At 42.1% G+C, this 26,897-nt stretch overlaps 1 protein-coding gene across 2 annotated transcripts in view; it reads right to left on the minus strand.

Annotated features, from left to right (window-relative positions):
• Nucleotides 1-12,790, minus strand: part of LOC110432499 (polycomb group protein EMBRYONIC FLOWER 2-like) — a 35,207-nt gene extending 22,417 nt beyond the window's left edge. The window contains exons 1-13 of one of the 2 annotated variants that reach the window (XM_021453025.1): nt 12,442-12,790; nt 11,633-11,801; nt 11,440-11,495; nt 8,062-8,176; nt 7,810-7,966; nt 7,669-7,737; nt 7,342-7,478; nt 7,167-7,226; nt 6,514-6,638; nt 3,673-3,737; nt 2,492-2,544; nt 2,053-2,106; nt 1,912-1,971 (exon numbers count right to left, since the gene is read on the minus strand). In XM_021453025.1, the coding sequence (XP_021308700.1) occupies nt 1,912-1,971; nt 2,053-2,106; nt 2,492-2,544; nt 3,673-3,737; nt 6,514-6,638; nt 7,167-7,226; nt 7,342-7,478; nt 7,669-7,737; nt 7,810-7,966; nt 8,062-8,176; nt 11,440-11,495; nt 11,633-11,801; nt 12,442-12,476 (1,155 nt within the window). In that variant the 5' untranslated portion in view covers nt 12,477-12,790. Of the gene's footprint in view, nt 1-1,911; nt 1,972-2,052; nt 2,107-2,491; nt 2,545-3,672; nt 3,738-6,513; nt 6,639-7,166; nt 7,227-7,341; nt 7,479-7,668; nt 7,738-7,809; nt 7,967-8,061; nt 8,177-8,546; nt 8,559-11,439; nt 11,496-11,632; nt 11,802-12,441 lie in introns of those variants that run through there. The other variant, XM_021453026.1, reaches the window with a different exon arrangement.

The following is a 26,897-nucleotide window of genomic DNA, read 5'->3' on the forward strand; positions in this document are numbered from 1 at the left end:
CGCGGCTTCACTCAACGCCCCGGCATTGACTACGAGGAAACCTTCAGTCCCGTTGTCAAACCAGCCACTGTCCGTACAGTTCTCACTATAGCTCACTCCCGGGATTGGCCGATTCATCAACTTGACGTCAAGAATGCCTTTCTTCAAGGGACCCTCTCAGAAACTGTGTACTGCCTCCAGCCAACAGGATTCGCTAACTCTGCTCTTCCTCAGCATGTGTGCAGACTCAACAAATCCCTCTATGGCTTGAAGCAAGCCCCCCGCGCATGGTACAGCCGCTTCGCATCATTCCTGCTCTCCTTGGGGTTCACTGAAGCTCGATCAGACACCTCTCTGTTTGTCTACCACCGTGGTTCAGAGACTGTCTATCTGCTGCTTTACGTGGACGATATTGTTCTCACTGCATCCTCCCAGCAGCTTCTCCGTCAAGTCATTGATGCTCTAATGAAGGAGTTCGCCATGAAGGACCTTGGCCCTCTTCACCATTTCCTGGGCATGGCAGCTCAGCGAAGAGGTGACTCTCTGTTCCTCTCTCAACGGCAGTATGCGCTGGACATTTTGGCTCGTCATGGCATGGCTGATTGCAAACCGTGCTCCACTCCTGTTGACACCTGCGCCAAAGTCTCTGCCACTGATGGTCCCTCTGTTGCTGATCCCACCGATTACCGCAGCCTCGTGGGTGCTCTTCAGTACTTGACATTCACCAGGCCCGACATTGCTTATGCCGTCCAACAAGTTTGCCTTCACATGCACGATCCTCGGGAGAGTCATCTTGTTGCTGCCAAACGGATCCTGCGCTATCTCCAGGGGACTCTTGATCATGGCCTCATCATTCCTCGGACTTCCCCGACACAACTTGTTGTCTACACGGATGCTGATTGGGCCGGATGCCCGGACACTCGCCGCTCTACCTCCGGTTATGCCGTATTCCTCGGAGGCAGTCTTGTCTCCTGGTCTTCTAAGCGGCAGCCCACTGTCTCTCGCTCCAGTGCTGAGGCCGAGTACCGGGCTGTTGCTAACGACGTCGCTGAAGCTTCTTGGTTGCGGCAGCTTCTCCAGGAACTCCATCATCCTCTTACCACAGCCTGTCTTGTCTACTGCGACAATGTGAGCGCTGTCTATCTCTCCACCAACCCTGTGCAACATCAGCGCACCAAACATGTGGAGATTGACCTTCATTTCGTCCGGGAACGTGTGGCCATTGGTGCTGTTCGCGTACTTCATGTACCCACTACTTCTCAGTTTGCTGATGTATTCACCAAGGGGCTGCCTACTTCAGTTTTTCAAGACTTCCGCTCCAGTCTGAATGTCCGCTGCTGCGACGTTCCGACTGCGGGGGGGTGTTAGAATATTGTGCTACTAATCCCTTTGGATATTGTGCTAGTCTTTTACTGCTATTTAGTTAGCTGTACGCCACCCTATGTGGCTATGTGATCAGGCCCCTTGGGCCTCTATATATTGTAACCCCTTGTGTAAACATCAATTAATTAATCTAAGCCTGTTCGGCTATTCTCTATTAATTAGTTATTAAATACAGTTAAGAGTGCTTCCATTTAAAGCAATAGTCACCATGCATCGCTAAGCATGTAAAACATTATCCACAGAAACCATTGAGGTGCACAATGTTATGGGAGATATAGAATAGCCAATGCTCTTTCATCCTTGGCTTCTGTACTCAACAAAGGAAGGAAATCACAACGCAGGGAGTCATGCTGGACTAAGGAACATGTAATGCCCTTCATTTGCCTAACCAAGTTGGAGCCCCCATCTAAACAAACCTTTAGAAGAACACTGAGGGACATATTAAGTTAAACACATGTAAAGTACTAAATTCATCAACTACAGCTCCATATACCACACAGAAACTGAATCTGAAAAACAGCTTAAACTTTATAGCTGTCGTAAATTTACCTCGGTTCTCCAAGCATCGGCCTTCAGACTAACATTAACAACCTGGTACGATTCAGATATCTGTAACATAAAATTATAATACTTATCAAACTATGAGGACTGAAGACAATTTTGTAATGGAGATTTCAGTGGTTTACCAACCCAAAACTCATAGTGGAATAGGTCATGCGATGAGTTTAAATGGCATCCCAGACCCTAGTATGACCAAAACAATTATATTAGATGTGACTTAAAGAGTCAAGTGAATTAAGAAAGAAAAAAGAAATAAAAAACTCTAACGGGCTCACTACGATATAGGATAAACCAATTGTGCAGTTTGAGTACTCCCTCCGTTTCAAATTATAAGTCACTTTGACTTTTTTGCTTCCATTTTACTATGTATAGTCAAAGCAACTTATAATTTGGAATGGAGGGAGTAATAAAAGAATGTGTGCTTTCTCCTGTGTGTTCAAGGAAAAAAAATGTGTGCTTTTGTCATAAATATAGCAAGCAAGAATGTGCATAATCCTTATGACCAGCACATTGAAGCAAACAATGACAAATGTGCAAATATTATATCAAAGAAACTTTGCTTTCAAACCTTGAAGCTTCCACATCGTACATAGCAAAATGGACAAGAGAAATCTTCAGTGACTGGTAAGAATAGATAAATGAATCAAATAAGGAACAGTTTTATAAGAGTAACGAATGAGAAGCAGTAGGAAATTATCACAACAATAGGTGTCTGTAAAGTATCTACTTCTGAATCTTGGCCATGATCAGCAGTTAACAAAAATTTGAAAAATGCATATGTTTAGCTATGAAGGGCTAAGTCACATGTTAGACATTATCATCAAAGAAACCACTCATATTTACTATCACCCATTCTAGCAAATGCTTGATTTTCCTATCTGGCACAAGGAACTAAAGAAACAGTTGATGTCTGCCATTCATAATATCTCTTCTTATAAATGAATGACTTAGCCATGAAGGGCTAAGTCACATGTTAGACATTATCATCAAAGAAACCACTCATATTTACTATCACCCATTCTAGGAAATGCTTGATTTTCCTATCTGGCACAAGTAACTAAAGAAACAGTTGATGTCTGCCATTCATAATATCTCTTCTTATAAATGAATGACTCCGCTCCCGATTCAATTCCACTTAAAGCTACATATTCTATTTTGTGATCAAAGTCATTCTTTAGCATTTTTTAATCTGACATGCCTGCATTACTTGTCCAAAGATTGTTTCTAAGAAACTCGCTGATGATAGAAGAACAACTCTTAGGGCAGTAGCAAGGAAACTATGAGCTATTTATTGCTCCTTTCTTAGACAGGCTACAAGATAAAGGATGGCTTATGGTCTATTTTCTTACTTGACTATCTTGCCTCGAGAAAGGAGCTCGCAACAAAATGAGAAGATAATAAAACCATTTGATTTTCAAGTTTATAGAAGTGATAAATGACTTAATTTTGAAAAAAAATAGTTAATTAGAGATCTTAAACTAGTTTGTTGTCTTCTGCATTAATAAATACCAATACCAAAGTAAAATATCTCTCTGTAGTTCTTAGCAATGTAGCCACAATATAAGTGATTCAACAAAACAATAAACAATCACAATCAAGCAGAAGTCGATAGCTTTTGTTCTAACTAACAAATGAAAACACAGAAAAGTGCTTTACCATCTTATTGATGTTTACTGCTTCACTTAAAAAACATTTACATAAAAAATGCAATAAAGAAAATGTGCAGAACCTAGAAACAGGAGAGACAACCTTCAGTCTCTTGCATCGTATTATTGTAGTACTTGTAATTAAAAAGTACATTCCCAGATCTTAACCTGTGCAAAACAAAACCTATTGATGTTAACTTCAATCGCATAGAAATAGCAAAGAATTTCCTGAAGCAAAAGGATAAGGGATGAACAAAATACTAATCAAATTATCTTCTAATGAAGCATCACTACGTGAGGTTACAAAATCATTGCAACATACCTACAAACCTATCTAGAGATTGCTATCATATGCATGAAAGCTATTATGAAGCTTCACATCATCACCTTTCACAAGATGAATCACTTAATCCATACCAAAATGGTTATTTTTCAAACAAAACTTCGCAAGGACAAAATGTTCGAGAGGCGCATATATCTGGTGACCATTCATTGGTTATCAAAACAGTGAGCACTGCTTAGTCGTGAACAGTTAAACTTTTAACTCAAAGTTCAAAACATAAACTTAAATTTCAAATATTATTCAAACCTTTTGATTGAAACATCGAACTTTCCAACTTTCAAATCAGTAACTCAAATATTTGCTAGTTATCAATTGTGCATACAGCTTAGTGAAATTACAACTCAAAACACTTAATTAGTGAAACGAAAGTTTAAACCAGTTCGATTTTGGTCAGACCGCTGGTTGAGTGGCAAGACAGTGCTGAAAATTGCTCCAAACCTGATCAAGTTAATCCCAAAGAGGGTTGTGAAGCATCGGACTGTCGCTCAGGGTCTGGACAACAGAAGATGGGTGGCCAACATCAATGGGGCCTTGAATGTGCAGGTCCACTGAATATTTGCTGATATGGGGATCAAGTTGATGGTCTTATCTCTCCAACAAGATGTCCAGGATATGCACCATGGAAGCTCACCCAATCAGAGCAGCAAATCATCCTATGCAGCTATCTTCACGGGTGCAACTAAATTCTCTCCTTGGAAGAAAATTTGGAAGAGATGGGCTCCTCTTCGCTGCAAGTTTTTCATTTGGTTGGCCTTCAAGAACCGCTGTTGGACTGCTGATCGTAAACAGGGTCTGTCTCACCAGGAAGCCTGCCCTTTCTGTGACCAAGAAAAGGAAACAATCTAGCACCTACTCATTTCCTGTGTTTTCACTTGGCAGGTGTGGTTCTTGATTCTGCAGCATCTGAACTTTATCTGCTGTGGTTCCCACTACAACAGATGTCCTCTACTCAAACTGTTGGAGAAAGCTGTTAGGGGAGTTCCAAAGGAGATGCGGAAATGATTAAATTCTCTCATCATTCTCGTGTCCTGGGAAGTCTGGAAGCACTGGAATACTTGTGTGCTGGAAGGAGCTTTGCCTAGTATCCATACACTCCTTCAGACTGTCACACGTCCGATCCAGACCCCCCACGTCGAGCTTAGCGGGCCAGAGGGGGCCCAAAACCCAGCCCTGGCCGCCACCAGGGGCACCCCACGCACGGCAGGAGGGCGCGTGGCCAGAGGGGGTGGGCCACCACCACCTCCACAATATCCTGATATCCGGGAGATTTTAGAATAAAGGAAAGTCTAGAATAAAAATAGGGAAAATAAGTAGAGACTTGTTTAGGAAAAAGGATTGAGATTATTTAGGAAAGAGGAGAGTTTTGCTTTAGAAAGAGCCAAAGAGGAGTCCAAATCTAAGGCCAGTCTCAATGCATGTTTCATGAGAGTGTCATGCACATTAAATAGGGTGCCACATAAGCATAATTGCTGACTTGGCAGAGTCATTAAATGAAGGAGTTTCATCAGATGAGAGAGGAGTTTCATCCCCATGAAACTCCTGTGGCTCGGTTACCTAGTTTATAGTCTTGGTAACTGTGCCATGAAACTATGCATTGAAGGACTCTTCTTTGTTAAGGCACATCTACTGCAGGCCCATATGGCCCATGAGGCTCTATTGGAATCATCTTCTCAAATCCCCATAGTCAGTAATATTCTTATAGTTTCTTGGAATACAAGTCCGCTAGGGACTATAATATAGGGGCAATGTAACTATTTCAATCAAGCAAGGAATATAGCTTTGCTCTCTAATCTCTGCCTCTCACTCTCTCCAGCCACCGCTGCTCCTCTCCTCTCTCCCTCACACACACCGCCGCCCTAGCCGCCGCCTGCCTAGCCAACCGCCGCCTGCTTTATCCAAAGGTAGTGAACCCGTTTTATGTAGTGCGTGGGCTGTGTCGGCTGGGCCTTAAGTGCTTTGGGTCCACTGCAGCAGTAGTCCGTATTTCATTAGTATTTAGCATTACGCAAGAGGAAAATCATATGGTGCCCAAGGGGGCTGGCACCCTCTAGCTAAAATATCATTTGCAATGTTTCAATAAAATCATCACAAAAATCATGTATGTAGTACACCTAAAGTTAAGTGTAGCTGCAACAATTCAGTTCAAAATTCATCTTTGATGTTGAGATTACAAAATAAAAATGTCACTGTCAGCACATGATGAACAGTGCCAGGTTGACTGCTTGTCTATTTTGTTTCTTGACATATAGGATGAATTTAAACTGAATTGTTGTGGCTATAGTAAACTTTATGTGTACTACATACATGGTTTTGTGATGATTTTTGAAACATTGCAACATGGTATTTTAGCTAGCGAGGGCGCCAGCCCCCCTGGGCGCCAAATCTGCACTCAGTGTGCAAAGGGGTGTGAACGTTGGAACAAATGGGATGCAACTGTAATTTCGTTGCTTTTCAAAGACGGTCTCACCCGTCATGGGAAAGAAAAACTGATTTGGTGATCAAATGAGCCGTGGTCAGAAACTTTTATAATGATGAAACACACAACAAGAATAAAGAAAAAAATATAGAATCTGTTAAACTACGAAAATGAGCTATTGTTACCTTATGATATCTGATAATGACGAAGGTGGGACATCATCATATGAGTAACTACTATATGGAGACAAAGACATGTCTCTTGCACCAGCCTCTTGTGCGGACATGCATAGTTGTAGCTGATATGAACCCTGCAACAAATAAAGCTTAATAATTTTGACTGTGCCAACCCCCCTTACACCTCCAACCAACCACCAGCACCACAAAAAGAAGCAGCTCAAGTGCTCAACACAGGTTTCTAAAGTGGGACACAATAGATCTGATCCCATGCTCTTGTACAGCAGAATAGCAACAACTAAAAGCTTATAAATTCCCCCCTTCACAAGTTTATTACCCCTCATAAAAATTGAAATAATGTTGCCAAAAGTTTGGGGCATTTAAATTGAACGCTAAAGCCATTTTCCAGCAATTCCATGGAAAAATGGATATATCGCATTCAGTGGCAGTGTATGTGTCAAGGGCCTGGACACCTAAGGTAGGAGGACCTTGGCTCCTCAACTCATAGCTACAACCGGGTAATAATGCCAGGTTTTTTGCCTGTTAGCCACACTAATCTTGGACTCAAAGAACATATTAGTAGCATTAGTAATAAGGGAAACATGGAGACCCCTGGACAAAATCATATTAAACATGAATGTAACAAAGAGAGGAGACCTTACCGCAGCATCAACCTTATGAGAGCAAAATGTCAAGCAACTGTCTTGCTCCAGAAGTTTTGGCTGCATGCATAAAACAACAACAAAGCCTTTTAATCCCAAGCAAGTTGACATTATAAAATTATAAATCGATGATTTAGGAATGTGAATCTACAAGGGGGGAATCAATTTGACATACCTCTAAGAAGCTTGGTCTCATTGTAACTTTAGATGCCAACTCCACAATATGTCCCAAACTTAAATTGACACAACTCTCCAAAGACGAAGCAAGTAAATTAGTCGGTATTTTACCCCAGGAGCATTTCCCTTCAAACACTGTTAAAACGCACATGGATGGTCATTAATCCAATCAATAGGAACACAAATCTCAGCTTAGTTTTTCAGCTTAAGAATCAGCAACTATTCTATAAATACAACTACTCACAACAAATGAGCCTGTTAACACGTTAATCCTGTCGGAAAAGAAATCACATAATGTCTGCTCAAAATGTCAACATAAACTTACTCTGGAGAGAAGAACCTTCCACATGGTTTCCAGAGCAGTTGTCTTCACCATTACTTTGTCCGACTTGCCCTTTTGGATTAAATTAATTTAATGATGGCACAGAAATGAAAAAAAAAAACTCATATAGGATGTGCACTGTACCACAGCTAATAAAGATAATGTCAAGGTTGCAAGGATGGGAGGTTGACAAACTCTTCACATCAGGAATGATGAATGTGGCTTCACTGTTGTCCTTATTTCCAAGTTCACTAAAAGAAGTAAGCAAGTGAACCCGACTGAATCGATAAATTGGAGAATGCTGTAAAATAGGTTAATAGATAAGAATGAGATCATTTGGTAGACAAGCATAAAAACTTGCCACTGCCTTCACAAACTGAAGAAGGCTAGACTTACCCCTTCAAGTGAAAGGTTACTAGTAGGTCTAGCTAACAGAACATAAAGAGGAAAGATATAATGTGCTTGCAACTCAGTATTTGTACTTCTAGAAAGTGATATGGTTATCTGAATCCTGCATTGATGCATACAGTCAGTCAGTCAGTCACACAAAGGGGAATATTTAGAACAAACAGGGTTGTGATTCAACAGTGCTAATGATTTTATCATAAAAATTCCACCTGACATAAATTTAGATGTTTTTTCTCTTGTTTGGCAGATCCGCTATTCCGATTTCTTTTATGCTTTACAAGGAACTGCAGACATAGTGCTATACCATAACTAAAAGTTGAGATGGAATCGTTCCATCCTAGAAAACTGGGATGGAACCGTCCCATTCCACGTTGTCCCCAGACCAAAAACAACCAAAAGGATTGTGTTTGGATTGCTGCACCAGCATATGTGCTTGAAAACCAAATTGACATTGTGAACAGTTCTATTCTTACCTGACTCGTGTTTTTCTTTTACCTTAATCAAATGACACGCAGCTCTCTTGCGTAGTTTGAGGAAAAAAACAGTTCTATTCTTGAATAGCAAAACTGCATAAATCAGGGAAAATTGCTTGCCTTAGCTACTGGAGCATCCGGAGCAACAAAGGGTAAAGATTTTCCTACATAACAAGAATGGCTGCAACTCCAACCATATGGTTCGAGAAGATTAAATTGATCCTTAGGATAAGAGAGTATTATATAGCACTACGTATACCATATGAGGTTAAAAGCAAAGCTTCAGTAGGGTGATTTGCAACATGTTTGCCATCCAAAAAAAACTAATCATAGAATTGCACCTAGAATGCCTTGTATTGTGCAAAACTGCACGCTATGGACTGGCTACCACTTGATGAGAAGATGATTAAGAGATTAGAAGAATGGCGGTGTGGTTCTGTAAGGCGGCAGAACTATCTTAATTCAGTCCAGTCTTGGCAGTATGCCAACTTACTGCTTGTCCATGTACTTCTCCCTAAACTTTATTAACAGTGTCGATGAAACTAGAAACACTTCTTTTGGCAAGGTGGTAACTTAAGAAATATTATTTGGAAATGGGAAGACCACTTATTTTTGGAATGATATCTTGTGTGGGGCTATATCCTTCAGAGACACAATTTCCTGATTCTTATGAGATCAGCAACGATAATGATCAAGCTTTTAGAAGGTGGTTGGATGAGAACCTACAAACTCAGTTAAGAAGGTTGATAGACATTCTCTTCTCTTGGGATGCGCCTGACAAAGCAAAATAGCTTTGGGCAAAATATGGCAAATTCTCTGTTGAATCAATGTACAGTCATTTGTGCAGCTCTGACTATAGGCTCCCATAAAAAATGGAATCGGAAAGCTAAAATACTCCCTAAAAATCTTTTGTCGCTAACTTTTGCAGAATGGTACTCTGAGAAATGATTCTTAAATGAAAATGGCAAAGAAATGAATCTTGTGCTTTTCATTGTGAAAAAGAACGTGTTAATCGCTTGTTCTTTGAATGCCCTCTAGCTAAATTCATCTGGAGCCTATTGCACACGCTTTTGGTTGAACTGTAGGCCAAGCTCTTTTGAACAATTCTGGCCCTGGGTGATTCTGTGCTTACCAACTGGAAAAGAATTCCATGTTGCTCATTTAGATACTGTATATGATGGGTCCTGTGGAGAGCTGGAAACAATGTGTGCTTTGAGAAGAAAATAACCAAATCTCCTACTGAGATTATATGTTCATTATGTTTGTTCCTATCATACTGGGCAGGTCTCCAGAAGCAGGAAAACCCATAAGCTTTGGAGGAGGGACCTGAAGCTTTGAAGCAAATTGCCCTAAAGTTCCTCCAATTGAGCAGATGCAGGGGTCACGCATGGAGCAAGCTCTAACAGGCCAAAGGGTTTGGTGGCTTTACCTCATTGCCATCTGAACACCTTGGAAAATGGAAGATGCTGGAGTACATGTATGTGCACTGCTGTTTTTAGACTAGATGGTGGCAGTTTAGATTATGTTCAGTTGTTAGTTCTAGTTGTCTCGCCTTTCCAGGATGTTGGATTGTAATGGCATTGTTTTGCTTTCTTGTTCGCGGTAGTCTGGGTGTGCTGCTCAGTTCTGGGCCCTGTGTGCCGTCAGGCCATTTACAGTATCACTTTGGTTTCCGGTGCTAATGTGGATTGGTGAGACTTTTGAACGCGCTAATCATTGTACCGTTTCTTTAACTTCATTGCTTAGAGTAATGAAATTTGGGTCACTCTGCTCTGGGGAAAAAAAGAGAATGCTTTGTATTGCATATGACCTGCCATCTGGTTCACAGATCAAGCTAACACTGTTCATCAGACCAAAATGCCCCTCTTTTTGCTGCTGCAAGGCCCCTGGCTTGCTGTCTCCTATGTGTCACCTCACGTTCACTCACTGGCAGCAATGCATATGCGCCTACAGCTGCAAAACGAGTGCACCATGAGGGATAAGCTGCAGCAGCGAGTGAACAATGAAGCAGTGAGACCAGTAGCTGCAGCGCTGGCTGAGGCATCGAGCAGTAACCAATTGAGTATAAGACACAGGCAAGTGGTAGCAGCAAAAAGCCAGAACGCACGACCACAAAAGAGCAGAGTGACTGGTTAGTGCTCATTGGACTCTCCGAGGGTTCACCATAGAAGTAGCTTCAATCTGGGCAATGGTGTTGAAGAGACTGAGAGGGAGGAGATAGATTAAGCAATGACGGAGAGAGAACATGAGGCCACTTCTGTTTCTGTTATTTTTAATGCCTGAGTTTTTAACAATTTCACTATATTATTTCACACAAACAAAGGATGACCGAAATATAGTGGCAAACTGAACTGATTTTGACGGGCCTTAGTGACAGTTTTGCAATTCATGTTTTTATAATGGAAAATCCCAAATAGGATGTCAAGTGAGTGGCAAATTCGCAACTTTCCCAACCATAAATCTATGTCAGGTACCAAATGAATTTAAAGAAAAATACATGAATTTCATGAACCTTAGTTCGTATTGATAAATAGAATGCAGAAAAAACCCAAACTGCATGGCTTTAAGCAGAGTGACTCAGGGGGCTACGAGACAGACTATAAAATAGAGCAGCCTATGCATATAAATGCAGGAGGTGCTATGGACTTGGTCTAAAACATCAGGGGAAATCTTACTCGTAGCAACAAGGAAATAGCAAATGAAACTAATCATCCCAATACATACATTTGTTTGTTGTACATGCATGGCTGGGCCCACAAACCATGATATGACATAAAATAGAGAGGATTTACTAAAGTAGTTGTCAATAAGGTGCTGAGCTCAAGATGAAACAATATATACTTTAGGATCATCAAAACATTTAAATGCATGACTGTCCATTCAAGGTTCAGACCTCTTTTTTCTCCTCGCGTGTATATTGTAAAGAAGGCATCTTTGAATAAAAAGGGGCTGCAAAATTCATGGAATCATCATTGGTATCTCAAATCAATTGCACATAATGGTTACCGTTACTGCAGGGTGCAGAGTAAGCATGGTCATGTGAACAATGTTGAAAGAAGGGAGCATAATTGTAGGATAAACTTTACGTTTTTCAGGGCTCGCCGTTGAATAATATTGTAGAGCTCGACTGGCTTGCAATACAGAGCCAAATCTCTTTCAGCAGCAAGTTTCTCATCCGGAGACAATGCAGTTCTTAGCTGCTGATGGAAGGCCTGGCCTGTAGACCCAGGATAAGCATATTCACGTCCAATATTCCTGCATACAAGCACAACTTGCATATAACAACAGAACGCATTCCGTCTCACTTGAAGAACAAGAACAGCAACATGTCCATAATTGTGCATCCACAAAGCAGCTGGACTACCTATTTCTATTTCAGAACGCAACCCGAACATGGCAAGAATCGCTCAATGTATATCTCTTTATGTAAATATTTTCTTTAAGTTTGTAGGTGGTAATTCAAGTACACCCTCCATTCCAAATTATAAGACGTTTTGGCTATTCTAGATACATAGTTTTTGCTATGTGCTTAGGTATACATATACACTGTGTCTCTAGACATAGATAAAGCAATGTATTAGAAGAGCCAAAAGAAGTCTTATATGGAATGGAGGGAGTAGTGTGCAAAACAAGCGTAGCTATGTCAAGAAAACGGGCGTGGCAAGATCCAGAACCAACAAAGTGACCGGTCGTTATTATACCGACATTAGTCATCTACAAACAAGAGTTTCTTTCTCACTACCTGACCGATCGTTATACACGAACTAAGACGCATCGCTATGCACTTCACTAAGGCACTGAGCCACAATCTCTCACTGCCTGCCCAAACAGAGTTTCTTTCCGGCGTGCGGCGGACCCACGCGCAATCTCTCCCCTGAGCCATTTATGCACTTACTGATTTATCGGTTGAGGCAGAGGCAGGCCGGGCATCCTCGCTGCTGACGAACACCTAGGGTCTTGCTCTTGCGGACCCGGACCCACGACGAGTTCTTTCTTCTTTCCGCGCGCAGGAACCTACCCAACGGTGGGATCAGGTCTCATCAGCATCAAACTGGAGCGCTAGCAGGCGGCGAAGTGTGGGAGCGGGGGCCGCGAACGGGAGCGGAGGCAAGAGAGGCGGCGTAAGCGGTGGCCACCGGATTGGAACGGCGGCTCGGCCCGGACCCGGGGAGGAATTGGTGAGAGAGGAAAAAATGGGACCTCTCCCGAGTGCCGAATGTGCCCTTATTTTCCTTCCTTCTGCACAGAGGGCTCCATCCTCCATGTTGTAATGAAAGCAGGTTTTTCCCTTTTTGTGTCTAGTTTGGGTTTACACGAGTCCATTCTACCGTTGGGTTTACACGGATCCATGTAAAGATACCTCCAATAATATTACTAGCACCATACTTTTTTATCGCATTTTAAAATTTAAATTTTTAAAATCTTTGACCAATAAATTAAATAATAATTTTAATCATTATAACATAAATTTGATATAGATAGATTTGTAATTAAATCTACTATCCAAATATCATAAGTTTTCATAATATAAGAAAAAATAAATAGATGGTTAAAAGTGTAATTCGAAAAACCACGTCATATTAAACTATGCTTTATAAAAGAGAATAGATAGAGTAGCTTCCTTATCTTAGGGCACACGCAGTGTGTAACGCTAAATCATCTTTTGGGCCCCACGGAGAGAGAAATATAAAGAAAAAGATATGTTTTCTCTCCTAATGCGTGGCTACCAATGTGTTTTTTCTATTTTTGTTACGTGTTTCTCTCTCCATTTATAGTAGATATTATTTTTCAATTCATATTTGTTTCACACTGTCTCCAACAACCAGTTTTGCTTCTAACATCTAAAGTTCGATCGCCCTAGTGTATACAGTTTGATTTATACGCGTTATGATTTGATTTTGCTGAACATTGAAGTTTCTCTTATAAAAATAAAGAATCCACGTCATAATTTCTTTCTATGTAGGGGAGAGAGTGTGAGAGATTGAAAGATCATGTTTGGTTACGGTTATTGATTGACAATAGTAGTAAACCTATTGTTTCATATTTGAGATGAAAGGTTTTAGTCCACAAGTAATGTTGAGCAACATGAAAACCATAAAGGTGGAAATGGTGTTGATAATGTGGTAAGAGGATCAACTAAGTGAAGAGTTGAGGAGACGAGAAGATTGAGATGATGATCCAAGTGATGAAGTGAAGATCATTAAGAATAAGGAGAATAACATTAGTATTGTACGGCAAGATGTTGAAGGCTAAACAAGGTTAGGCTACAATGGATTGTGCAAGGGTGAAAGGCAAGTAGAGACTCATGTATGACCATCACTGCACTAAAGTGTGAATAGAGAGTTTACAGTGAGGTGCGAGTAGAGAATTGACCAAGGTGATGATAAAGAGCAAGTAAAGCTTGGGCCAATGCATTTTAAAGGTCATACACTACTACATGCAAGCCATTATAGTTGATTCGTAACCCCCATCACTGCCATATTGACACTTGATGGTGAAATGTCGACGATGATAATATGCATGGTCATCACTGTAAATTGGATAATATGTTACACTTGTGGTTGGCAACACGAACCGGTTTTTAGAAATCTAGAAAAACCAAAAAAATAATTCTTTTTGCTCTAATCATGGGAAGTCACAAGTCTCATGATTTTTCACATGAAAAATACGCAAGTTGCGCGGTGGTGGGATTTGAACCTAAGAAGGTGTCCTCTTTCGTAACTCCTCTATCCACTCCACCCTAAGTCACTTGTGTCTATGTGACATATCCATTTCCTAGTATTCACTTTTTAGGATTTTAAAATGAATATTTAGTACCCTAAATGACTTCAAATAAAAATTCATCAACTATGAATTTATTGTTCTAATCAAGATCTACAACTTTGGGTTTTTGTTGTTTTGCCAGCCAAGGTCATTTTGACAAATTTGAATTTCAAATTGTGAGAACTTGAGCCATACTTTTGGGAGCTTAAATGATTTCAAATGAAAAAGATCATCAATTACTGATTTGTAGTTCTCATCGAGATCTACAACTTTGATTTTGATAGATTTTCTACCCATGGTGTAAGTGCATTCGCCCCCGATGTGGGTTTTGATAATTAATGACAACCAAATTAGGGACTAACATGTTTATCGAGCATAATCTACAGGTGTTAGTCCATTGATGGAATTGAACGAAAACATTCGGTGAATTATAGCACCCCTAAATTTCCAATGGATGAACGGTGTTTCTACTCAAGTGGCTACAAAGTTTTTATTCTTTGCTTGAGTTATAGGAAACGCCGCACTATCAAGAGGGATGCAAATTGAGTTGGTAAGATGAGGATAAGAGTGCTCAGGTCAACTTAGCTCTTGCACTTGAGAGACACACTTGCACGCACGAAGCACTAGGAAATTTCTTCCCTGCCAGGGTGAGCCAGTAGTACCGACCCTCAGGGCCGGTGGTACCGGCAGTGCCAGCCCTTCTCCTGAGTTTTGCGAGAAAATGAACTACCAGTAGTACCGGGCTCGGGCCGGTGGTACCGGCCAGCACCAGTAGTACCGGTGTGAAACGCCGGTAGTACCGGCAGGCCAAATCTGCGCTGACTTTGATTGCGGAGATTTGAACTACCGGTGGTACCGGCCTTCCACCGGTGGTACCGGCAATGGTCGGTAGTACCGACAAAAGCCCGGTGGTACCGGTAGGCTTATTTCTCGCAAATCCTAAAGACTTCTTACCGTTAGATCTGAGGTAGCCGGTGGTACAGGTGGTTGCCCCGGTAGTACCGGCAGTTGTTCAGGACCTATGTATAAATAGCTCTTCCCTCATTTCTGACCGTTAGCTCTCCCATTCCTTCAACTCTAGATCTGAGAAAAAAGTCTCCAAGCTTTGACTCACCCACTCTCTCTCTCTCTCTTTGCTCCTAGACTTCACTCCTTGAGAGATTCGAGCTAGAGAAGTGAGATTAGAGAGTTGGGAGCTTCGATTTGTGACTTGAGCACTTGGTTTCTTCGTATTGCCGGTTTGGTTTGTGTTTGTTACTCTTGGGTTCTTGGAACCCTAGCCGGCTAGGTGTTCTTCGTGGTTGCCCGTGTTGATTCATTTGTGAGGGCACCCCGAAGTGTTTGTATCTCCCTTTGATTCTTAGTGGAAATCTCGAGCTAACCTCAGTGGTTGCTTGGGGAGGAGACCTAAGTGGTCAGACCTTCGTGGTCACCTCAACAACGGGGACGTAGGAACTCCTTTGTGGGGATTGCCGAACCTCGGGAAAAATATCTTGTCTTGCTGTGGAGGTAGCATCGACTACCCTTGTTCTTGTGTTCTTCGTGTTCTTCCTCTCTACTCCCTTTCATAGGTGAACAAGGGCCGATCTACGTTTTGGAGAAGAACCGAGCCAAGGGGAACCTCAACATCACCCTCTACTACATCTAGGAGAGTGGGGTAACTCTCAGATCTGAAATCAAAACTCAATATACTCTGATTTTGTAGCTCTCTTAGGGCGTCGGTAGTACCAGCAGTTACGTCGGTAGTACTGGCTGTCTTACACCAGTAGTACCGGCCCAAACTGTCGGTAGTACCGAGAGGCATTTAACTTCCGCAACTTGAGTTTTTGAGTTTCAAGTTTTTAAGGTACACCTATTCACCCCCCTCTAGGCCAATTAGATCCTTTCAATTGGTATCGGAGCAAGGTTCCTCGTACAAACGCTTCACCGCGTGAGGAGCAACATTGGCCAAGATGGATCCAATAGCACAAAAGCAAATTGTTGATCAAATCACAGCACAGATCACTGCATCCTTGCAGCTGCAACAACAAGAGCAAATGCAGAAGATGCAAGCAGAGCTTGACAAGATGAGAGAGCTCCTAGGCAAAAAGAATCATGAATCGGGTAGCAAAGATGAAAATGAAGATAGTAGCAAAACATCAAAGAACTACAACAAAGCTAGCTTTGACTATGATGGTTCAAGCAAGAATCCAACCTTGCCGATGATCAATCCTGGAAAACCACCTCCATTTGATGGTGTAAGGTACACCGATTGGGCTCATAGGATGAAGCTACATCTCATAGCCGCAAGATGTTGGGAAGTGGTGGACATTGGAGTAAATCCGCTGCAAGATCCAAATGAGTGGACACTTGAAGATGAGAGAGACTTTCACCTAAATGCAATGGCAGCCACCTTGATTTTGCAATGCCTCACTCCGGAGGACAACAACAAAGTAAATGGTATGGTGAATGCAAAGCAAATCTGGGACACTTTGAAGGTGTCATTTGAAGGAGATAAAAGTGTAAGAGTTGGAAACATTAAACTCTTACAAAGTAAGATTGAGAATTTTTGCATGATTGAGGGAGAAACAACAAAGGCCATGTTTGATAGATTCATGTCCTTGATCAACCAAATTAGAGCACTTGGAGCAACAACATGGGATGACAACTCTACAGCAAGAAAGATATGTAGGGTGTATAGACAAAAGAACAATATGCTTGCATCCGTCATTATGGAGAAAGACAATTACCACACGATCACACCTCAAGAGATGCTTGCAAAATTGATGCATCATGAAGTCTTGGATGATGAAGCTAAGGAGACAATCAATCAAAGAAAGAGCATTGCACTCACGGCATCACATGGAAGTGAGTCAAGTCATTGCAACAAAGAGTGTTGTGAGCATAAGCATAATGATGACGATGATCTTGATAAAGAGCAAGCTATGCTAGTGGGAAACTACAAGAATTACTTGAGAATGAAGAAAGATAGTATGAGGAGATATGGAGGAAACAAGCCATACAAGAAGAGGTTTTGCTGTGAGTGTGGTGACATCGGCCATCTTGCAGCCGATTGTCCTAACAAAGAGGAGAGGTCAAGATACAACAAGAAAGATGACAAGAAGTACAAGGATAAGAAGAGAGGTGAAGCACATCTAGGTCAAGAATGGCAATCTGACAGTGACAGTGATGATGACAATGACAATAAGAAGAAGAGTATGGTTGCCCTCGCCATACAAGAGGCATCTTCCTCAACAAACATCTTCACCAACAATGCTTCATCGACCTCTCTCTTCACCCACACTTCTTCATCACCTAGACTCTTCGCCAACCTCTCCAACGATGACCATGACACTCCTACATGCCTCATGGCAAGAGGAGATAAGGTACAATTTGACTCTCCCACTCACACCTGAAAGCCCAAGTTTGGTTTTGGTAATTAATGACACCAAGTTGCTAATGCCTTGTGTTTAAGTGATTTGAGTTAGGCATAGCAACACATGTGATGAAGGTGCATGGTGGCATGGATAGGTGGCCACACGATCACAAAGGGATGAAGCTTGATGTGGAGATCATGATAATAGACGAGGAGCAAAGTTATCAAGGCAAAGGTATAAACATAGGGTTTTACTTTTGCCGGTCTAAGATGAGTAGAGAAGTGATTGACCGGGTTTAGGATAGATAGCCGACTATCAAGAGGGGAAATCATGGTCATCTCTCGAATCAAGTGCTACTAGGTCCATATCTTGAGCATATGCATTAGGATGTAGTAAAGTGCTAACTTAACTCCTTTGGTGAAAATGTTTGTGAAAAAAGCTAACACACTTGCACCTTGGTGGTGGACACTTGTTGGTGTTAGCACATTTACAAAGGAGGTGGAGTTCCTAGGGTTGAGAGGGGTGTGGGTTCCTCTCTCCCTCCCGCCGAGCTTGCGAGGCGGGATTCGGCGCTTTTGAGAAAAATAAGAGTATATTTTCTATTGCGCCGATGGGAAATTTGGTGAAGTTGCGGGAGTGTTTTCTCACTGAGAAACACTCACCGGACGCTGGTGCTGGCAGCACCGGACGCTGGTCCAGAGCGTCCGGTGTGGTGTCTGTGGCGCAGGTGTGCACCGGACTCACTGGAGTGAGTCCGGTGCTCAGCGTCCGGTGTGAGGGGTTTTTGTAACCCTCTCTGCGTACGAGTCCGATGAGCACCGGACCGTCCGGTGCCCAGCGTCCGGTGAGGTCGCGAGTTTGACACCCTCTCTGCGCACGAGTCCGGTGAGCACCGGACCGTCCGGTGTGGACTTGCAGAGCGTCCGGTGGTCCGCAGGTGACCGTTAGAATCTGACACGCGAGATTCAAAGAGGACACGTGGCCAACTCCAGTGCACCGGACGCAGGGAGTCGAGCGTCCGGTGCTCACTTAGTAGCGTCCGGTGCCCCCGATTTCAGCCCAGTGAAAGTGGCCAACGGCTAGTTTCTTTGAGGGGCTTATAAATAGAAGGGTGGCCGGCTTTGGGAGGCTCTCTCTTGCACATTTGATTACTTGAGGTATACATTGAGCTAGAGAACACTCCCTCCACTCATCTCCTTGCTTGATTGCTCATCCTAGTGAGATTGAGTGAGATTCAAGTGCATGGCTTTGAGAGTTGCATTTAGTGGCACTTGATTCTTGAGTTTGCTGCGGATTTCTTGTTACTCTTGGGTGTTTCCCGACGCCCTAGACGGCTTGGAGCAGCGGTGGTGTTGAGCTCGTGATTGGAGATTGTTTCGAGCCTCACCAAGTGATTTGTGAGGGGTTCTTGAGCCTTCCCCGCGGGAGATCGCAATTGGCTACTCTAGTGGATTGCTCGTGGCTTGGAGGATCCCCATCTTGTGAGTGGATGTGCGGCACCCGCTGAGGGTTTGGCTTTGGATTGCCAATTAGCTCGTGATCCATCAAGTGGGTGTATCGCCACAACGAGGAGTAGCTTGCCGGGAAGCAAGTGAACCTCGGTAAAAAATCTTGTGTCATCTCTTGCCGAGGTCTCTCTTGTAATTGTGTACGTGATTGATTGGATATATCTCATCTCTACAACGTCGGTATAACAATCACTCTCCTCTCTTTACATACTTGCTTACCTTGCTAGTTGTGTAGCTTGTTTAGCTTAGTTCTCTTGTTGTTGTGCTTTAGTGTTTAGCCTTGTACTAGACTTGTATAGGTGGCTTGCATAGCTTAGTTGTGCTAGTGCTAAAATAGCTTCGCCTTTTGTTTTACTAACTCACTTGCTTAGTGAAGTTTGTAGAAATTTTAAATAGGCTATTCACCCCCCCCCCTCTAGCCATTTGGACCTTTCAACACCACTAGTAAATATGATAGTGATGATGAAGATGATGAAAACTATGCATCAAATCTCATTAAGAAATATGGTAAAGCTGCTGCAACTAAAATCCTAAAGCTAATATATGCTAAAGATAAGCTTGAGTCATGCATTGAGTCGCAAGGGGAATTGCTCCTAGAGGAAAGGGAGAAGAACCAAAGACTTGAAGCATGTCTCTCCAAGGAAAAGGAGAGGGCTGATAAGTTGAGTGTAGAATTGTCTTTAGCCAAAGATGCTAATGATCATTTGTCTAAGGGACATTCTTCACTTAATGACTCTTTGGCTAGCCTAAAGAATGATCATAGTTTGGCTCAAGAGAGCCTTACAAGCTTGACAACGAAATATCATGAGCTTGAACTAAACTATGACAAGCTTTGGACTAGCACCTCTACCATTTCTAAGGATTCCAAAGCTTCAACAAGTAAAAGCTGTGAAAGATGCTTAAATGTTAATATAAATGCTTGTGTTACTAACCTTGTTGAGCTAGCAATGAAGGACAAGGAGATCCAAAGATTAAACACAATTGTCAAGATTGGTTGCAAGTGCAAGGACAAGCAACTGGCAAATGTGTTCAAGGCATCAAGGCACCCCATAATCAAGGATGGCCTCGGTTACAATAGGTATAATGGTAAGGCCAATGGAAGAAACATGATAAATGGGGTGGCTTGTGTGAAGTTCAACAAGAGTGTGCCTCTTGTTGACCTTATTGACAAGGTGAACAATATTGCTACTCCTACAATTCCTCTTACAAACAACAAGAACATCAAGAAGAAGCAAGTGGAGGTGCCCAAGCAACAAGTGCCTATTTCACGCAATCACATTTGTGATTACATGTGTTGTTGGGACAAGGATGGCAAGATTGTTGTGAAGTATGTGGGTGCCCTTAAGAAGAGACAAATCTTAAGGAGTGTTTGGGTGCCCAAGTCTTATATTTCTAACCCCCTAGGTCCCATCTCGGGACCTAAAACAAAAGCTTAATCTTGTGTTATAGGAATACTCCTCCGGTGGACCAAAATGGGTGCTTGATAATGGATGCACCAATCATATGATCGGAGAGAAGAACATGTTCACATCCTTTAAATCAAATCAAGTTGCAGGTGAAAGGATTGTCTTTGGTGACAATAGTAAAGGAGATATCCTTGGTTTGGGTAAAATTGCTATCTCAAATGATAATTCAATTTCAAATGTATTACTTGTGAATTCGTTGGGATACAATTTGTTGTCCATCTCACAACTTTGTGAGAAGGATTACAATTGTCTCTTTACGGATAAGGGTGTAGAAGTCTCTAGAAGGTCGGATTCCTCTATTGCTTTTACGGGTCAACTTAAGGGCAAGCTCTATCTAGTTGATTTCTCATCTAGTAGAGTGGGGTCCAAGACTTGTTTAGTGGCAAAATCTAGTATGGGCTGGTTATGGCATCGTTGTCTAGCTCATGTTGGGATGAGGAACTTAGCCAATCTTCAAAGAGGTGGATACATCCTAGGACTAACAAATGTTTCTTTTGAGAAAGATAGAATTTGCAGTGCATGTCAAGCGGGAAAGCAAGTTGGAGACAAGCATCCCACTAAGAACATCATGACTACATCAAAGACCATGAGTTACTTCACATGGACTTATTCGGACCCAATGCTTATATAAGTATTGGAGGTAACAAATATGGTTTTGTAATTGTTGATGATTTTTCTCGCTTCACTTGGGTGTTTCTTTTGAGAGATAAAGGTGAAACCCAAGGGATCTTCAAGAAGGTTTCAAGAAGAGCTCAAAATAAGTTTGAAGTGAAGATCAAGAAAGTGAGAAGTGACAACGGGATAGAGTTTAGAAACACCAACATTGAAGCTTTCCTTGATGAAGAAGGCATCAAACATGAGTTCTCGGTTCCATACACTCCACAACAAAATGGTGTTGTGGAGAGGAAGAACCTGACACTCATTGAAGCCATAATAGCAATGTTGGATGAATACTAGATTTCACAAGAAGACTATTGGGCGGAAGCCGTCAACACGGCATGTCATACTATCAACCGTTAGTACCTCCACAAGTTGAGGAAGAAAACCGCCTACGAGCTTCTAACCGGTAAAAAGCCTAAGGTGGACTACTTTAGAGTTTTTGAATGCAAGTGTTTCATACTTAATAATAAATCCAAAAGCTCTAAGTTTGCACCAAAGGTTGATGAAGGTTTCTTACTTGGTTATGGTACTAACGAACATGGCTACCGTGTCTTCAATGAGACCACCGATCAAATTGAAATAGTGGTAGACATGACTTTTGATGAAAGCGACGACTCTCAAAAGGAGCAAGTCAATGCTAAAATTTTAGGTGAAGAAGAACCATCTCATCAAGTGATCAAAAAGGCTTGCTACAGGTGAAGTGAAACTCGTTGATGAAGAAGAAGATGATGCACATATGCAAATTCCTCATGATCCAAACTTGCATCATGGGTCAACCAATGCCCATGATGATACTTCCACTTCAAGAAGGGGTCATGACTCAAGGGAATAAGCTAATCAAGATTCACCACAAGCTCAAGACCCAACCAAGGTGGTGATCAAGACAATCAAGATCTTGATTCTCAAATCAACCAAGATAATGAAGATGAAGATGACTGTCCATTTCAAACAAGAACAACAGTACCTCACCCAAGAGTTCATCAATCCATTCAATGAGATCATCCCATTTATAGCATTTTGGGAGACACACAACGAGGGGTAACAACACACTCTCGTTTAGTTGGTTTTTGTGAATATTACTCTTTTGTCTCCTTGATGTTGCCAAACAGGGTGAAGAATGCTTTGAAGGACCCGGATGGGGTGATTGCCATGCAAGAGGAGCTAAACAATTTCACCAAGAATAAAGTCTAGTCCTTGGTGGAAAGATCCAAGCAAAATGTGTTAGGTACCAAATGGGTCTTCCGCAACAAAGAAGATGAGTATGGCATGGTCACAAGGAACAAGGCATGGTTGGTAGCCAAAGGTTTCACTCAAATCAAAGGTTTGGATTTTGGGGAGACCTATGCACCTGCAGCTAGGCTTAAATCTATTCGCATATTACTTGCCTTTGCTACTCTCCATGATTTCAAGTTGTTTCAAATGGACATGAAAAGTGCATTCCTCAATGGCCCCCTCTCCGAAACCGTGTATGTGGAGCAACCGCCGGGTTTTGAAGATCCACATCATCCCGATCATGTCTACAAGCTTTACAAGGCACTTTATGGGCTCAAACAAGCCCCTAGAGCTTGGTATGGTTGTATCAAAGATTTCCTACTCAAACAAGGGTTGAGATTAGAAAGGCCGATCTCACTTTATTTACTCGCAAAGTCAATAATGATATTTTTATATGCCAAATATATGTCGATGACATTATATTTGGTAGTACTAATGCGGACTTCAGTGAGCAATTTAGTAGGATCATGACCAAGAGGTTCGAGATGTCCATGATGGGGGAGTTGACATACTTTCTTGGATTTCAAATCAAGCAACTCAAAGACGGCACGTTCATAAGTCAAACCAAGTACACCACCGACATGCTAAAGAAGTTTGACATTGACAAGGCCAAACCCATAAAGACACCAATGCCAACAACCGGACATCTTAACCTTGATGGAGACGACAAGGCCATTGATCAAAAGGTATATCATTCCATGATTGAATCTTTGCTTTACCTTTGTGCATCTAGGCCTGTTATTATGCTTAGTGTGTGCATGTGTGTATTCGAATAGGCAAAAACTCTTGTGAAAAATTGTGTGAATTTTTCAAAAACTATTTTTCATAGCTCAAATGTGTCCATAGTTATGTAATGGCTTCATGAAATCTGGACAAATTTGAGTTGGTTTGAGTATACTATGTGGTTCACCTCCTTTAGAATTTCTGCTCACTGGTTTTTGACCTCCTGCAACTTATGACATTCAAGCATAACTGGAACATAGAGGTTATTTGTCAATTTTGGGACACACTTTACATTGATGTAGAGCACAAGATACTTCACTAGATGACTGGGGGCCTTCACTGTCAGTATGATTACCGCCAGTTCTCCCACCTTTTTGGGTTTGATCACCATGTTTGTGATGCTCCTAGCTTATATGGTCATTGTCCAAATGGTGTGGGCAGTGCTGATTTCATTGATGCTCCTAGCTTATATGGTCATTGTCCAAATGTTGATCCGACTAAGGCAAATGGTAAGACAGAAGGTCTAAAGCCCTATTTCTATGTGCTCAACAATTTGCTCCGTGCTACTATTGACACAAAGGTTGGTGATGCTACTTCAGTTCAGAATCATACTCCAACCGTCCATGTTTGCTTTGGGCTTAAGAAGAGGTTCAGTGTGACAGATCTCTTGTGGCATCACATTGAGGAGGGTTCCTAGACCTCCAACCAGTCCTTCCCTTATGCTCCGTATCTCATGTATATCATTGAGCAAGTCACTGGCTTTGCATTCTAGCAAGACAGCAAGCACCTGGATTGGAATGTCAGACGTATATATGCTAAGTCCAATCAAAGGGAAAGGACTAGCAACAGATGCTAGTGGCAACAGTGCAGCACAGGATGATGAGGGGTACCGTGACACTGAGTTTGAGCAGCAGCAGGGTTTTTAGTGAACCGATGCTTTTGATGATGATGATGATAATGTTGAGTAGTTCACCTACTGCCTTTGCCCCTTGGAGCTTCTTGAAGCCTACCCTTTTTGGCATTTGATGCCAAAGGGGGAGTGTTAGGCTTATCTCATATGGTATTAGGCTTGGTATTAGGATTATCTCGTGTGGTGAACCATGTGGTAACTTAAACTTTGTGTGTGTGATGGTTGATTGTAGGCTAAACACCTAAGCTTAATTGTCATATCCTGCTTGTGTTAGTTGATTTGGGTTTGTGCTGATGCAATGTTGTTTATGAATGGTTATGATAAGCTACAAGTCTTTTTCTTTCTTGCATAACCATTCAAGTTCTTTATTTTTATTCTTTGTGATAAATCTTGTCATATGCATCACACTTTATTTTCTCACACACACTTAGGCACCCCACGGATTGCAAAATTTAGGGGGAGCTTGTTCTTACTGTATGCCATCTTGATTCTAATCAAGATTTGAAATTCGGAATCCAATGCATACATTAAGGGGGAGCTCAACTTGAATTTTTGGAATTCAAAAACTTCAATTCTTTCAATTTTTATAAGCCTAAGTTGGTTTTCATCAATTACCAAAAAGGGGGAGTTTGTAAGTGCATTCACCCCCGATGTGGGTTTTGATAATTAATGACAACCAAATTAGGGATTAACATGTTTATCGAGCATAATCTACAGGTGTTAGTCCATTGATGGAATTGAACGAAAACATTCGGTGAATTATAGCACCCCTAAATTTCCAATGGATGAACAGTGTTTCTACTCAAGTGGCTACAAAGTTTTTATTCTTTGCTTGAGTTATAGGAAACGCCGCACTATCAAGAGGGATGCAAATTGAGTTGGTAAGATGAGGATAAGAGTGCTCAGGTCAACTTAGCTCTTGCGCTTGAGAGACACACTTGCACGCATGAAGCACTAGGAAATTTCTTCTCTGCCAGGGTGAGCCGGTAGTACCGACCCTCAGGGCCGGTGGTACCGGCAGTGCCAGCCCTTCTCCTGAGTTTTGCGAGAAAATGAACTACCGGTAGTACCGGGCTCGGGCCGGTGGTACCGGCCAGCACCAGTAGTACCGGTGTGAAACACCGGTAGTACCGGCAGGCCAAATCTACGCTGACTTTGATTGCGGAGATTTGAACTACCGATGGTACCGGCCTTCCACCGGTGGTACCGGCAATGGTCGGTAGTACCGATAAAAGCCCGGTGGTACCGGTAGGCTTATTTCTCGCAAATCCTAGACACTTCTTACCGTTAGATCTGAGGTAGCCGGTGGTACCGGTGGTTGCCCCGGTAGTACCGGCAGTTGTTCAGGACCTATGTATAAATAGCTCTTCCCTCATTTCTGACCGTTAGCTCTCCCATTCCTTCAACTCTAGATCTGAGAAAAAAGTCTCCAAGCTTTGACTCACCCACTCTCTCTCTCTTTGCTCCTAGACTTCACTCCTTGAGAGATTCGAGCTAGAGAAGTGAGATTAGAGAGTTGGGAGCTTCGATTTGTGACTTGAGCACTTGGTTTCTTCGTATTGCCGGTTTGGTTTGTGTTTGTTACTCTTGGGTTCTTGGAACCCTAGCCGGCTAGGCGTTCTTCGTGGTTGCCCGTGTTGATTCATTTGTGAGGGCACCCCGAAGTGTTTGTATCTCCCTTTGATTCTTAGTGGAAATCTCGAGCTAACCTCAGTGGTTGCTTGGGGAGGAGACCTAAGTGGTCAGACCTTCGTGGTCACCTGAACAACGGGGACGTAGGAACTCCTTTGTGGGGATTGTCGAACCTCGGGAAAAATATCTTGTCTTGCTGTGGAGGTAGCATCGACTACCCTTGTTCTTGTGTTCTTCGTGTTCTTCCTCTCTACTCCCTTTCATAGGTGAACAAGGGCCGATCTACGTTTTGGAGAAGAACCGAGCCAAGGGGAACCTCAACATCACCCTCTACTACATCTAGGAGAGTGGGGTAACTCTCAGATCTGAAATCAAAACTCAATATACTCTGATTTCGTAGCTCTCTTAGGGCGTCGGTAGTACTAACAGTTACGTCGGTAGTACTGGCTGTCTTACCCTAGTAGTACCGGCCCAAACTGTCGGTAGTACCGACAGATATTTAACTTCCGCAACTTGAGTTTTTGAGTTTCAGGTTTTTATGGTACGCCTATTCACCCCCCTCTAGGCCAATTAGATCCTTTCACATGGTCATATGAAAATTTTGAATTTCAAAATGTTACGGCTTTAAATATAATTTTGAGAGCATAAGTGATTTCTAATGAAAAAGTTATCAACTACGAAGTTGTAGATTTTGTCGAGATCTATAACTTTGTTATTGGTAATTTTTCCATCTAATAAGGTCGTTTGTATAACTCGAAAAAAAATGAATTTTCAACTTTAGAACTTCTTAAAAAGAATTCTAGGGTCGTAAATGATTTCAAATGAAAAGGTCATCAACTAGAGATCTACAACTTATTTCATCGATTTTATTGTACTGCAGCATGGTTATCACTGCCAAAACATACAAAAATTTGACGGTGAAAACCGACTTCACCGCCGGTTGTCATACCCATGCGGATAATATTACGTGATGAGTTACCCATACCCACAAGCACACCTGGTTTAACATATAAGAATATCATCAATTTATTAAGCGATAGGCTTGGGAGTTGGGATAGACG

Source organism: Sorghum bicolor, chromosome 2 (genome assembly GCF_000003195.3).
Source record: "Sorghum bicolor cultivar BTx623 chromosome 2, Sorghum_bicolor_NCBIv3, whole genome shotgun sequence".
Taxonomy (NCBI): Eukaryota; Viridiplantae; Streptophyta; class Magnoliopsida; order Poales; family Poaceae; genus Sorghum; species Sorghum bicolor.